The 15,327-nt window shown below is 40.2% G+C and overlaps 1 protein-coding gene across 7 annotated transcripts in view; it reads left to right on the top strand.

The window, feature by feature from the left end:
* The window catches only part of IQCH (IQ motif containing H), a 210,553-nt gene that overhangs the window by 155,354 nt on the left and 39,872 nt on the right, over positions 1–15,327 (top strand). For all 7 annotated transcript variants that reach the window (XM_028166528.2, XM_028166537.2, XM_028166534.2 and 4 more), the window contains 2 exons: positions 781–901; positions 4,624–4,910. In XM_028166528.2, the coding sequence (XP_028022329.1) occupies positions 781–901; positions 4,624–4,910 (408 nt within the window). The remainder of the gene's footprint in view (positions 1–780; positions 902–4,623; positions 4,911–15,327) is intronic.

Below are 15,327 nucleotides of genomic sequence, written 5' to 3'. Positions count from 1 at the left end.
CCCAACCAGGGGGAATGGGCACGGCTTAAAGAGATGAAGGTGCCCAAGAAAGACCCTGCCAAGTCCATGATCTCTCCCAAGATCAGCTCTGTTAGGGTCATAAGATAAAAAACATTCCCATCTGGGTTGCCAAGGGGGAGGGTGGGTAGGGAAGGGAAGGAATGGGAATTTAGGAGGAGCAGAGGCAAACTATAATATATAGCATGAATAAACAACAAGGTCCTACTGTAGAGCACAGGGAACTATATTCAATATCCTGTGACAAACCATAATGGAAAAGAATATAAATACATGTATAACTGAGTCACTTTGCTCTACAGAAGAAATTAACACATTGTAAATCAACTATACATCAATAAAATCTTTTTTAATGAAAAAGAAAATTCCAGTCTGAAGGACCTTAGGGAGAAGGTAGTGAACCCCACCTTTTACACAATGGGAAACTGAGGCCCAGAGTAGGGAGGCACAGTGCCCGAGGACATGCCATTGGTCAGGCTGCTGTGGGTCTGAAACTGGGGTTACCTGATGCCCAGACAGAAGGCTGCCTTTTGGAGACAAGAGGCACGATTAGCAGCAATATTTAGGGGCCAAGTCACTTTGAAATATGAAAATTGAAATGGCTGGAAAAATAGAGAATATTTTCAAAATGGCTTTCTGACTCTGGGTAAACAGTAACCACATTTTTTTTGCCTGTTGGAGGCCTGGTTTTTAATCACTCCACAAGCAGTTTTCATTTCTGTAGTAAAATTGCTTGTGGTTCTATTTAATTTGTTTCTGCAGGAGCCAGCTTTGGTGAAGATCTCCGAGGAGCTGGCGGGCGTTTTAGCACAGCACGCACAGCCAGTCAATGAGAAACGGTTCCCGACATGGAGGAAATTCCTCCAAACATTTCTCAGTCAAGGTAAATAAGACTGCAAAGCTTCTATTGAGGATTAGTCTGCACAACCTTGAATTCTAGTTTTGGGTCAACCTGGGGCCAATTTGAATACCTTGCAACTCTTGTGTTGGTTTAGAAAAGTGCTCCTACAAGCAGATTTTCTTTCTCTTTTAAACTTTGCCTAAATATTTATCTTGCACTCAGCCTCTTAAGTAAGCAGGAACTGAGCATACCAAGCGTGCCATGCATAGCTCAAGATTCTGACCATATTTTTGCACCACAGACTTCTCCTGAGAAGTAGGCTTTGGAATCAGATGACCTGGGCTTGGATCTCATCCTTGACCTGACGTAGCTTCTTAAACCCTCAGAGGCCCAGTTTCCTCACCTACTTTACAGGGTTGTTGGGAGGATTCAATGAAATACAGATATGAAAGTTTCTACCATGGAGCCTGACTCAAAATAAGTCTTTAAGAAATGTTAGTTTCTCCTTCCATTTTCTAGGAGAGCAGAAATGGTCTCACTTCCAGTTTTGAAGGTAGACTTTGTAAATAAGATCCTCTACAGTCCTGGAGCAAAGCCAGCCTCTGTTTCTTTCATCATCCTCCTCTTGACTTCTCTTCAGTTTTCCAATGACATTAGGAGGTGAGTGGATGAGGGAATGAATGGAGCAAATGCTGCTTATCCCCAGTTGTAGAGGTCCTGTGGGAGTGCTACACCGAGGCACAGCCACACATTGCCCCCTCACTCTCTAGAAGGTTACAGTGTAAGGCAGATATTCCTATATGCTTACCCACGTGAATTATAAGAGAAGGCTAGGATACAGACCACAGAAGATATCTTTCCACTCTTCACCACTGTCAAACGATGATAATATATTAACATGAATATATAATAGTAGTATAATAATATTATATCAGATGCTAACAACAGCAGCAGCAACAAGCCAGTGGTGAGAATAGCACAGTGAAGATAACATAACAACCAGAGTCTGTGCTTACTATGTGCTAGACTCTATTCTAAGTACACCTATATTAATTTCTTTGATCCTCCCAACAGGCCTATGAGGTGGGTACCATTATCACCCTTGCTTTATAGAGGAGGAAACTGAGGTACAAAAGATTAAGTAACTCACCCCGAATCCCTCTGTGATTACGTAGCAGAGCCAATAAAAGGCTACCCCTGTGCTGCTCCAGGAGTCTTGGCCAGAGCCAATGGGTATATTTACCAAGGAATACCTCTTAGCTCAGGGTATGAGATCACATGGGAAAGGACAGATCTGTTGGGCGTTGGAATACACTGCAAGGCAGAGTGGGGTGGAAGGGCATAGTAAACACTCTGTTAATGAATTATTTAAGCAAGGCGTCGGATGGCCCACCATCTAACAAGAATGCTGAAAAAGGATTCTTCACTGGTGCAGGGAGAAGCGGGGGGCAGTTATACTACACGGTCTCTAGTGTCCTCTCAAATCTAAATTTCTGTGATTCTACAAATCTCCACATGCACCCACTGCCAGAAAAGTAAAGCTGAAAGAGTCAACCCCGTGCGTTAATGGAAGAAAATAAGGTACATATAATAAAAAATGGCTAAGAATAAAGGATTTTTTTAAGTTAGGAGGGGAAGACCACGAAGATCTCAGGTCCATACAGGACGTTAGGAAGTTTCCAGATCTTCTAAGGTCAGTCTGCAAACCTTCCTCTAATCTATTATTTTCATGTGAGCTTTGTAGATTAGAAAGGGTTTTCCCAGCCACTGTCTCACCTGAGCTGTATAACCACAAGCTTAGGCTTTGCCTCAACCTCCTTCATCTCTATCCTTTCTTCCTCTCTCTCAGCCATGTTGTAATCACAGTGTTTATTTACGGGAGGCAGAACAAGCTTTATTGAGCCAATTTTACAGACAAAGAAAGAGGCTTAAAGCTAGGAAGTGACTACAAAATCACACAACAATTTGTGGTGAATGGGAACACAGTTAGATCCTACAATTTTAGCATGTCTCAAAAATCCAGTTCTGGTAAGTCATGTGTTTTCAAACCTCTGCCAGGCTCTGAGCCCAGTGCCTACAGCAGGCCCTGCATAAAATGCTCACTGACTGAAAGAGGCCTTCCCCCAGGTTTTCCTGACCCTTAGGCCACCATCTCCTGCCATCTTCCCCATTGCCTGTTTCATTTCATTTCTACTCTCTGAAGTGTGCTTATGGTCACAAAGTGTGCTACAGATTTGATTTCTACATTGTCATAGGATTATATCAAAGGCAATACATTTTTAAAAGAGGAATTAATTGCTTCGAAAGGAAAAAAATTAACAGTGAAAAAACTGTGGTTCTATTGCTGAGAAGACAATACAAATAAGCTACTTTGAAGTAAAATAATTTTGTAACTATAAAGGACAATGTGTTTTCACTGAAGCACCATCTTTCAAAATGTAGGTGATAGCTAAAGCCACAAAGTTTTCTGAATCAGAGAGACTCAGTAGGTTTTTTTGCTTTTTCTTGTGCATTGTGTCATTGTTGTTTTGTTACCTTTACCTTGCTAAATCCCCGGCAACCGGTATTTGGGTACAGCACCCACTAGGAAACCTCATTTAAAGAAAAGCACATCTCAAACCAACCGAAAAGATAAATCAGTTTTCCTTCTGAAACTCAGTTTTCTTTAGGACCAGCTCCAACCACATTTATAGACATTTAAAGAAAGTGCCTTTTGTATAAAGTAACAGATGGCTGCACTTGAGAATTGTTAAAATTTCAGGATTTAACCATATATGCTGTTCAAAGCTTGTGGGCAGAGGTCACCTCCCAGCAAATTCCTGAAATACAGGGCAAGTTTATCTTAATATTGTCAGGCTTCAGAGGCTGCCTTGTCTAGGAACACTTAGTTGTTTTTACTTTTAAATTATGTTATCTAATTCTTCACAAATAATATCTAAATTTTTTTCTATAAAAGGGATATATACAGTAGGATTTACAAGTTAGGCCTAAAAATAGAAAATAGGGACATGTGAATTTTGTGGACACCAATGAGCTGGGCCACAAATTTATCCAGGGCTAATTTGTTGCTATGAACATCAAATTTGCCTCTATGATTTTTGTTATTCAGAGCAAAAGGTAAAATAAGATAAATTATGAAGCTCCCATTATCAGCACGGAGCAAGCTTATCTGTTCTTCAAGAATGGCAGCATCTCCTGGCTCTATATTTTAAAACAACCAGCTATATATAGTAGTCCTTTGGCTGACATAATAGTCAGTGTTCTCTTATGCCTGATAAAAGCCCTAACCTGTCAAAATTTCAAAAAGCAGTGAAGTTGAACAGAAAGCACAGTGGTCATCAAGGTACAAACTATGGACTGTGGATGGTTAATTCCCCCTGAGGGATTTGCTATAGTCCTCAGGTTCATTGTTTATGTACTGAATGGGCATAGGCCTGATGATCTTTACAGTGTCTTCCTAGTTACGATCAAAACTACCATTCACTGAGTCCTACTACACCCCAAGCATTGGGCTAAATACGATAGACACAGTATCACGAAGATTCACAACAGTCTGGTGAGGTAGGTCTTATGATGCCCATTTTAAAAATGAGGGAAAGGAAGTTCAGAGAATTGAAACTACTTGCTCAAAGTCTCACAAGACATGGCAGATGCAGGCTCTGAGCCTGAGTCCCTCTGCCAAAGCCTGGGCTCTTTCCCCTCACTCTAATGGGCACTGTCCATGTGAGCTCGTCCTTTCACCCACCCCATGCTTTTCCCCCCAGGAGGCGTGATCGAAGCATACCCACCTTCAGAGAGCGTCACCAACCTGACAGTGGACATGCTGATAGAACCCAATGGAGAAATCAGAATGCTGTCAACAGGGGACCAGTTTCATGCCGAAGGTCCCTTCATCTCCTCTGGGACCACCATGCCTCAGACCTCATTGGATCCCCAAGTTCTCAGTTCTTTGTGCCTTCAAATTGGAAATGCTTGTAAAATGAAAAATGTGATTGGTTACTTTTCCACCAACCTGGTGACTTTTATTGATCCAAGGACCATGGAGCAGCAGGTAAGTCGACTTGATGCCGTATGAAATACTGAAATATGTAAAGACTCCACAACGTCCATGCCTGTGCAATAGGGACTGTGAGGGAGCTTCTAAGATTCACTGCTCTTCTGATGAGCTGACTGTAAATTCAGCATTTACGTGGTCCATGCCAATTCGGGTGAGGCCATGCTTTATGTCTGTAAATACAGGACCAGTGTTACCAAGCAAAGGGCTTGCTGCCCGATGGGTGCAGCGGCCAATACAGTACGATGGCACCAGCTTTTGAGAAAAGAAAAGGCTTTCTTGCGAGGTCAGCTGGCAAGGAGACAGGAGGCAAGGCTCAAAGCTGTGGCTCCCGGATCTGGGGTTTGGTCGAGCTTTTATGAGTTAGGGGAAGACGGCTGGTATGCAGGGCAGGTTTTCACTGAAGGGCGCTGGAATTTGGCCATTTATGGTGAGGTGTGATAAAGGGGGCTTTAGCACTGGCTCTTCGGGGACAGCGGACCCCTCGCTTCTGAAAGGGCTCTGGCATTCAGGTTCCGGTCATGTCCAGGTCCTTTGGTTTCACGGGAAGAGAGATTTTGTTTTCGGGTGTTGTCTGAGGTCAAAATTTTCTCCTCGGTGCATACTTTGGCTGTATGACTTGTGGTTTTGTTCTGTTGTCTGTGAAAAACAACTCAGTTTCTTGTCAGAAACAGTATAGGGCTAGTTTCGGGCTGGTTCTGCCGATACACCAGGGTCTTCTCATTCGGTACAGTTGGAGTTTAAATGACTGCAAATCATTCCGATGGGGCCTCAGTTTGCCCATTAATGCTCTGCCTGTATCTTATTGTGAGACTGCTTTATGCCATCCAGGGAGTGAACCTTTCTAGAATCTGTTCATAAATAGAAAGTTAATCATGAGAAAGGAGGTAAGAGTTCTTGTTTCTGTTCCTTTTCTTGTCAGTAGTTCACCAGCAACTTAGGTGGTCAATTTTTTCTTCTTAAAAAAAATGTATTGGGAAATATTTCATAAATTCAAAAAGGTCTAAATACTAATGTAATGAACCAAGACCACCTCCAGTCCTGTGTACTCCTTGCCAATCCCCCTTGCATGGCCCTTTCTCCTCCCAGAGGCATCCACCATCTTGCAATTGGAACTTTTATTCCTTTTCATATCTTTATGCTTTTACTGCATGTGAATGTGTTACTCAACCAGGTTCATTTGCCTGACATGCAGCAAGCCAAAACACTGAAATGCTGACGTTTGCAGCAAAGAAAGGGTTTATTCACAAGGCAGCCAAGCAAGGAGAAAGGAGAACAAGTCTCAAATCTGCCTCAAGGGGCATGAGAGATTTATGGGATAAAGGAGCAAGGTGGTCGTAGGCTTGGGGAGCGACGGGACAGGTGATTGGAAATAAGAGAAAGGTGAGGGAATTGTCATTCTGCACAGGAGTTACTACTAAGCTACGGGCTTCTTCATGGGAGGCGTGTTAAAAAATTGAGGCACTTGGCATGATCTGAGGGTGGAGTTTTCGCCCTTCTGATGTCAAAATGTCACTGAGCTGACACTCGCACATGCCCAGTTGGAGGGTCAGTGGTCCTATCCAGTCTTAACCAGCTCAGCTTGAACTAGACACAGCTGACTCCAAGTTTCTGGGAAACATCTCAGGCAAACATCTTATCGTTGAGGCTAAGTGCAGCTTGGAGGACATGCACTTTTTTTATAGCAACAATTAAAATGACTTTGATCGGTGAAGGCAGATTACAGGTGTAATGGATTTATATATTTAATATGTGGTTTAATTGTGTTTCTTTTAAAACTTTTTATAGATCATAACATCCTATGTATTATTATTCTACAACATGCTTTTACTTATTCAATATTTCACGAGATTCTTCATGTGTACATGTGTGCCTCTGATGTATAATATTTATAGATAAATAATTTTTAACCTCTTTTGCCCCAGAAATTACAATGTTTAAATTCACTACTACTTCATGAGACTTACTTTTCAAAATGTTCAGTTCCTCTTGTATTAGTGTTGGGTGACCACAACTCTGTCTAAAGGATGGAATAACCTCCTGCCTGCCCTCTCCTGATACCCTCTGGCCATCCAACATTGTAAATAGACTTTAGTTGTTTTGTATTCCTTATTCTCAGTTTTGCAATTCTCCATTTCAGTCAGATAATAGTTTCAAAGTGAGAGTTTATGTTTTGAGCAGTTTTCAGCTTGTTCAATAATCATTTTCCATTTGCATTCCTGAGCCCTCCATTGGTTTTACATTCCTTTCTCAGGCCCACACATGGAAAGAGAAAAGGACAAACTGAAGGGCATTCAGGAATCAACCTGGGGTGGAGGGAGGACAGGAACAATGCCCTCTGGCAAAAGGGCTGGGTGGCAAGGAAGCAAGGGGAGGAGATGCAGGAGAGGCTGCCCTCTCCAAATGCTTGTCATGAGAAACAAGGATTAAATCTGTGATCCCTGGGGCAGTAGGGAGGATGGAACTATGGGGACAGTTGACTTATGGTTTTTATTTATTCAAGTTTGGTATAGGGAGAATTGCACGAGGCAGTGAGAGGTATCTTCTCCAGACACAGAGCTGGTCCTGTCCCAGAGCTTACTACTGTTCCCAGCTTCTGGGACAAAGGTCCCACATTTCACTTGGCTGGTCCCATGTGCCTTGACAGACTTTGCTCACCCTAACTCCCCCTCTTTTTTCTCTTTTCCAACCCTTTACTCATCATATTACCTCCTGCCACAGGGCTTTTACACATGCTGCCCCTCTGCCTAAAATGCTCTTGCCTCTTCTCTTTTACCTAGTTAACCCCCTTCGCATCCATCATATTTCAGCTCCAGCCACACTTTCTCCCCTGAACTTCCTGACAAAGTCAAATTCCCCTGTTTTAGGTTCTCCTATCATCATGTACCTCTCCTTTATACCACTTGCTTTTGTTACAATTTAAGACTTATTTACATGATTACCTGATTAAAGCTGTCTCCCCCTGTACAGTATAAGCTCCCTGTGGAGATATATTATGTCTCTTTTTGCTCCCCATTCAATTCTCAGCACTATCTCTGCCCCAGCACAAAGTAGATGTTCAGTAAATTATTTGTTGAAAGAATGAATGAATGGACAATAGAGGTATTCTAGCAGCTGTTAGATGGTGGTGTTAAGGCTTTTAGAGAAGAGTTCAGAGATTAGTTAATGGGTGAGATAAATGAATATTAACCCAAGATTCTCTGATTTTATCATACTAATACTTCACCTTGTCTCTTCCTGTTAATATTTGAGTGTATGGCCATTTGTGTTTCAATTTTCAGTAGAACATTAGAAGAAGTTCTCAGTGAGCACACCAAAAGGAGTTTCTACATTGGCAAGGGAAGTACATTAACCCTCTGTATGTAATAGATTATTTGCAAAATCACTGGTATATATTCTTGCCATTTTGCAAGTGACATCACTTCAGAAAACACTGTATTTTCTCTTCTAACTAACATGCATTTTGGTGCCAATGAAGAGATTGGCATATTATCAACCTGTCATTTTTGCCAATCTAACAGGGGAAAAAAATGGCATCTTGTTTTCCTCAGTATTTCTTTGATTATTAGTGAGGATGAACGTCTGTACTATATCTGTTGGCTATTTATATATCTTGACTTAATTGCCCTATCATATCTTTTGCCCCTTTTAAATTAGACTATAATACAAATGCTGATCTGTAGTTCTTTGTATATAAGAAACTCTTATTCTTTAACTGTTATACATGTTACAAACATCTTCTCCAGATTGTCACTTGTGGCTTTTCTTTCTTTTTTCCAGCCATGTTTCTCCACCATAAAATCACTGTTTTTTCCTTTGTAATTAATTAGTAATATTTTGTGGAAAGGTGTTCCAAGGAATAATGTCTTATTCCTCATCAAATTTCCACACAAAACTTAGTATCCATTGCCAACTTTCTCCTGAGTCAGCCACCATGATGACAGTGGTAATTTTCTATTTCCATCATTCTTTCTACATAGATTAGTTGGAAATCTACTGCAAGGAAGAGTTTTTCCTTCTCCATCTTTCATTTATGTACGTAGGCATGTATGTATTTATACCAGTTTAAACCTGTGAGGTTCTAGTCTCTTAAGTCAGTTGTATTTTGACACTTTCATCATTTTGATGCTCAAGTTGTCCCAGATTTGGCTAGTGGGAGACCCTTCAGTGTGGCTCTTGTGTCCTTTTGTTGTGTCCCCATCATTCTTTGAGCGTTGTCTTACTTCCTAGCACGATGAGATGTTCCAGGTTCATTTTGCATTTTCTCTGACAGACCTAGGATCAGCCCAAGAGCTTTGGGTCCTTTCAGTGGAGGACGGTATTAAGGTCTGGGCTCTTAGTGCTCTCATTGCTACTGGAGTGTCATTGCTTCTGGCCTCTCTCAGTGGACAGAGCTAGAAAATATATGTTTTATATATGTACGATACACATACACACAAGCATATATACATACATATATATACACATGCATGCACCTATAACCATTTCTATATCTATCAGTGTATATATTTTAAAACCATGCGTTCCTACCAATATCTCTAATTCTAATTTAACACTTCAAGATTCTTTCTAGACTTCCCTTTTTCCACACTTACAAATAAATACTTTCTCTAACAGTGAGAAACCTGAGTCTCTTTATCTTCAATATATTTACTTATTTACTCAATCAATTTATTTATTTCTTCAATGTAACCAATCTCCCAACCAGTCTTGCTGTCTTCTTCACCTACCACAGTTGCAGTTGGTACTGAATCCTGTCATTTGTGTTTTAAGTTTATTTGTAATGCTCTTCATCATACTAAAGTTTCAAATAGTCAAATCTAGCTCCTTTTCTAAATTACTATGTTACCTTGAGCTTTTCACTTTCTTTCTATCATCTTCAGTTTTATCAGCTATAAAATGAGTCAGTTAGCTTATTTGACTTCTGAGTTCAAAAATTATTTATTTCAATAATATTTTCATAGTATTTTTGTATTAAAACTTAATAATAATAGTAAGAATCCACTTTTTAGAAATATCACAAGGAGGCGCCTGGTGGCACAGTGGTTGGGAATCTGCCTGCCAATGCAGGGCACACGGGTTCGAGCCCTGGTCTGGGAAGATCCCACATGCCGCGGAGCAACTGGACCCGTGAGCCACAACTACTGAGCCTGCGCGTCTGGAGCCTGTGCTCCGCAACCAGAGAGGCCGTGACAGTGAGAGGCCCGTGCACCGTGATGAAGAGTGGCCCCCGCTTGCCACAACTAGAGAAAGCCCTCACACAGAAACGAAGACCCAACACAACCAAATAATAATAATAATAATAATAAATAAATAAATAAAATTTATTTTAAAGAAAAGAAATATCACAAGGAAATAATCATAAATATTTATGTACACATACATTAATCACATTATTAAGGGAAGTAAAAAACTTCAAATAGACTAAATTCTAATAGAGAATTTGTTAAGCAAATTATGATAGATGAATAGAATCAAGTGCTATGAAAACAGTAAAACTAAAGTTTCGAATAATATTTAACAAGAAACTCTACATAGAACAGTGGAATGGTAAAATACATATTCTAAAACAATATATGTAATATGATAACAATTTTATAAAAAGAAAGAACATATATGCAGAGCAAAAAGAACCTAAAGAAACACACTAAGATGTTACAAGTCATTATTTCTGGGTTAAAGGATTGAGGGTATGATAGAGTAATGGCCCTGCAAAGATGTTCATGTCCTAATTTCTGAAGCTGGTGAAGGTTACCACACATGGTAACATGTGTATGTAATTAACTTAGTAATCTTCAGATGGGAAGATACTCTTGGATTATGCAGGTGGACAATGTAATCACAAGGGTTCTGCTGGCTTTGAAAATGGAGGAAGTGACCATGAGCCAAGGAATGCAGGTGACCTCTAGAAGCTGAAAAGGGCAAGGAAACAAATTCTCCTCTAGAGCCTCCAGGGGGAATGAAGCCCCCCTGACACCATGACTTTAGCCCAGTGAGACTTCTCATCTTTGACCCTTTAAGCTACTAAATGTACAGCAGTTTGTTACAGCAGCAATAGGAAACTAATACAGAGAGTTATTTCTGTTTTGTTGTTTATGCTTTCTCCATTTGCATTCTCAAAAGTAAGCATGTATCTGTAGTCAGAAAAATATATATAAATAATGATAATCACAAATAATGATCATTATAAAGCACTTTCACATACATGACCTTACGTCCACACATGTCTTGCAATAGAGGTGGGAGGCAGAAAGCTGAGGTGACTGAGTACATCTCAAAATCTTGCTGTCTGGCCCCAGCTGGGCCCCCATAACTTACCATGTTGTCATAATAAGAGCAGAGGGGACTGGGAGACAAAGAAAGATGGATAAAATGACAGTGGTACAACAAGGACAGGCCCACTATTGTGAATCAGTCCAGATAAGAATATGGAAAATCTTGTCCAGACTTGAGATGAGAGTGAGGTTCTAGGGTAGCAGAATGGAGGAAGAGTTTTGGAAATGTAGGGTTTAAATATTGGGAACATCAGGGTCACTGGGAATAAAAGGAAAAGAGCCAGCCCCTGGGAAATGGAGCTGGTAAGAGCATAGTACAAAACCACTCCCGATAGTGGACTTATGTCCAAGATTCCAGTACCCTAGGAATGGGGAAATGCCAAGCTTTCAGAGACTGTGCAGAATACATGGAGCTATAACGTAGTCATTTTGGAGATCTGGCCTTCCCACATGAGGATGAGGGGAGGGATCCAACCCTTACACAAAGAGCAGCAAAAGCTATTTCCATACCCCAATGGGTCCTGGAGCAAGAGCACTTGATGGGCAAAACCTACTCGGTTCCAGGAGGGACGTGAAGCACCTGCCAAAGGCTTCAGATTGAAAAGACACTGACATGTTCATTGAACAAATACCTCCCCAGGGTCTACTCAGTCCCTATGCTGCATGCTGAGGGAACAGAGATAAACAAGACATGTTCCCTATCACGAGGAAGCTCATTTCATATCCATCACCCAATTCCATTTGATACACAAGCACACAATTGTTTTTTACTCTTAGGCATAAACATTGCCTCCATGAGATTTGTAAATCCTCTAGAAAATGCACTGGTCCTTGCATTTTTTACCTCGTCTTAACGTCTAACACAATGATAGTTACATGATAGCCAATTGATGAATGGACTTTGGGAACTTCTAGAACATCCAGATCTGTTGAGCTTATTTATATTCCTTTTGGGAAATTCTAAAGGAAAGAACAAATGTTTATTGAGCATCTAGTATGTACAAGACATTATGGTAGTTACAAGAGAGGCTGCAAAGATGCAAAAGAAGTGGAAGTGCCTGCCCTTAGGGAGTTCAAAATCTAGCTGGGGAGAAACACTTGAAAAATGAATTACAAGGAAAAGCTTGGTGACAACTACATAGAACAATGAAAGAGACATCAAAAAGGCAATGCCAGTTTAACTGCCTTCTGTTTGGAGCAATCAAGAAAGGTTTTTACAGAGTAGGTGGGATTTGATCTGAAAGATAATTAGGATTTGAAAGAGGGTAAAAAAGAGTGTATTCCAAGTGGGAAAGATGCTCTGAAGGGTGGTGGTAGAAATTCACAAAACACATATGGGAAAAAAATGATGATCTAAGTCTTACAAACATCATGACTGACTTGCCTCATGTAAATATGCACATCATGACTGACTTGCCTCATGTAAATATGCATTTATGTATCACTCTCCATGGACCACCAAGGAACTCCCCTATATATCACTATCCAGTTCCTTTTATGTAAAGTCACTAAACAAATAGATGGGCAAAGATGCTTTCTGTTGAAATCCCCAGGTTAAAAACTTCTTTGTTGTTAGATAATTGTAAACTTTTGAAATAGCTATCTCTGTTATGAGCATTGATAGTTATTAACTTTTTAAAGGAAAGGAAATCCAATTTTGAAAAAAGAGTTTAGATGAAAAACAGCTGCAGGCTCCTAGCAATGGCCCTTCCTGGATACATAAGGTAGCTACAGAAGGAAATGAGACTTGTTACAAAGTACAACTTATGAAGAAAGACAAAAATGGAAAGCCCTGATCTATATAAGAGAATGTCTCATATATTCTGAAAACTGTTTCTAAGAGTTTCTAAATACACATGTATCAGCCTAGAATAGAAAAAAAGAGAGATAGCTGAAAATATTTTCATTATGATGGATAGGGGGTTCTGGCCCCAGTCTTTACACTTAGCAGTTGTGATACTTTAGGCAACTCACTGGACATCTCTGAGCCTTGTTTTTTCATTCACAAATGGTGAATCCCTCCCCTCCTTACCACAGGGTGTTCTGAGAGGCTGAGCAGATATAAGGTGCTGTTCTTATTAAATCAAACAGCATAATCACATGTAAAACTGTCACCTGAGGCCTCAGCAGGTTCTCAAACTGTGAGTGGAATCTGAATTGAATTAGCATTGTTTTTAAAAGTCAGTGAACATTATCATCTCAAAGTGATATATAAGCATCAAAAGTGAATATATTTATTTCAGAGAGTAGAAAAACCAAGGTCTACAGGATATCGTAATTCCTTCCTATTCATTGCTATATACCCAGCACCTAGCACTATGTCTAGCATATAGTAGATCCACAATAAATATTTATTAAATGAATGAATGCATACTTCTCTCTGAGCTCCCCCCTAGTACTCTCATTTGCAAAATCTCCCTATCTCTGTCTTCAAGATATATAAGGTATTCACCAAGGGACCTCAATGAGATTTAGTTTTTCTCTTTAGGGAAGGTATTTTATTTATATTTAAGAAGGTTAACAGGGTATATCTAAATTAAAATTTATAGGCCTTTAGTATAAACAGAAATGCCTGTTATTCAGTGTTTTTTAAATGCCATAATAGACACATCGTAAATCACAAGTTAATACCTAGTGAAGGGAAAATAGATCCCAAGGGTTTTGAAGTGTTAAAGTAAAAGACCTGTCCCTTTAAAAGGTCTGCATCCTTGTGTCAATGAAAGAGACCTGTAATATACAAGTAATAATAATGATGATGGTGAGGATGATGACTTCTGCAATGAGCACAAAGGCAATGATGATAATAATTTTTATAGTGAAAATTACAATTCTGTTTCTTAACACTAATAGCGCAGGTAAACTAGTGACCAGCTTTGCTATATACAATCTTACCGTATGTGACTGTCCTTAAATGTTGGGTTAACCCCCTTACATTGTAAACCTTAACCTTCAGAAAGACTGAACCCAAGCCTAAACATCAGCTCTTGGCTAGGACTTTGGTTGGTCTACAAAGAATAGACCCAGTTCCTCTGTTTATGTCTAGTCGCCCCACCCCGGACTTCTTTAGATGACTGCTCTCACTGTGGAGATCCTTGCTTCCTTTTGAATGAAACCCAGGCACTTCTCTCTGGACTTGGAGGTCTTTAACTAAATTTAATCACCAGAAACATTGCCAAGGAAGGGCAAATGTGGGCAATCACACTGCATCCTGAACTTTTCAGGAGGTGCCACGGTTCTTTAGGACTCAGGAGGTCTGCAGGTAGGGAGAAAGGAAAAGTCTCCCTGCTGATGCTAAGACAGACCAAAACATTCTCCACATACATGTGGTTACAACTTGTCCACCAGCATCACAAAAACAAAGCTGAGTGGCCCTTTCCTACTTCCAACTGTCACTTGTGGTCAAGACTTTTTGTGTGATAAATTTTCCGTTTTGAAACTGTCCTTAGCATTCATTTTAATTTAATTTTATCTGAACCATATGGTTGAGGTGACAAAGTACAGGGTAATTTGCTCTAGGCTTCACCTATTTCTTAAAACAACCCTGAACCATCCCTCTCCCACCATGTGGCACTAATTGCTTTTCTCACTGATCATGTCCAAAGTACTCTCTAGAACAAGCAAACTGACCTGCTTAGTGACTCCCATATTCAATAAAGGCATTCTCATCCTGCCTGCCAACATGCCACCTTCATTCCTACAATTGGCCTTTCCTTTCTTTTCTATCAATATACAACTTCCCTTCTTTCGAAACATGTTTCAAAATCCAACTCCTCATGGAAACCTCCCTTAATTAATCCCCCTTCAGTGCCACTTCATTCTCTAGCTTCTCAGAGCTGAGGTAGAGTACTGACAGCCAGAGTAATTATTAATGATAATATCAACTATTTATTGAAGTTTTGTCACGTGCCAGACATTCTGTTATGTATTTTACATGTAGTGTTCCTAATCCTCACGCCTGAAAAGTGAGTACTATTATCTCTAATTTACAAATGAGGAAACTGAGGCTAGAGTGACATGTTCAAGGTCACAGGGCAACTAAGTGGCAAATTCAGGGTTCAAACCATGATTTAGCTGCCTGCTGAGCCCATGCTCCTTCTCTCACAGCAGATATTCCCCACGGTACTGCACTGAATTGATGG

Source organism: Balaenoptera acutorostrata, chromosome 3 (genome assembly GCF_949987535.1).
Source record: "Balaenoptera acutorostrata chromosome 3, mBalAcu1.1, whole genome shotgun sequence".
NCBI classification, from domain to species: Eukaryota; Metazoa; Chordata; class Mammalia; order Artiodactyla; family Balaenopteridae; genus Balaenoptera; species Balaenoptera acutorostrata.
This window is presented reverse-complemented; position numbering and strand designations above follow the sequence as displayed.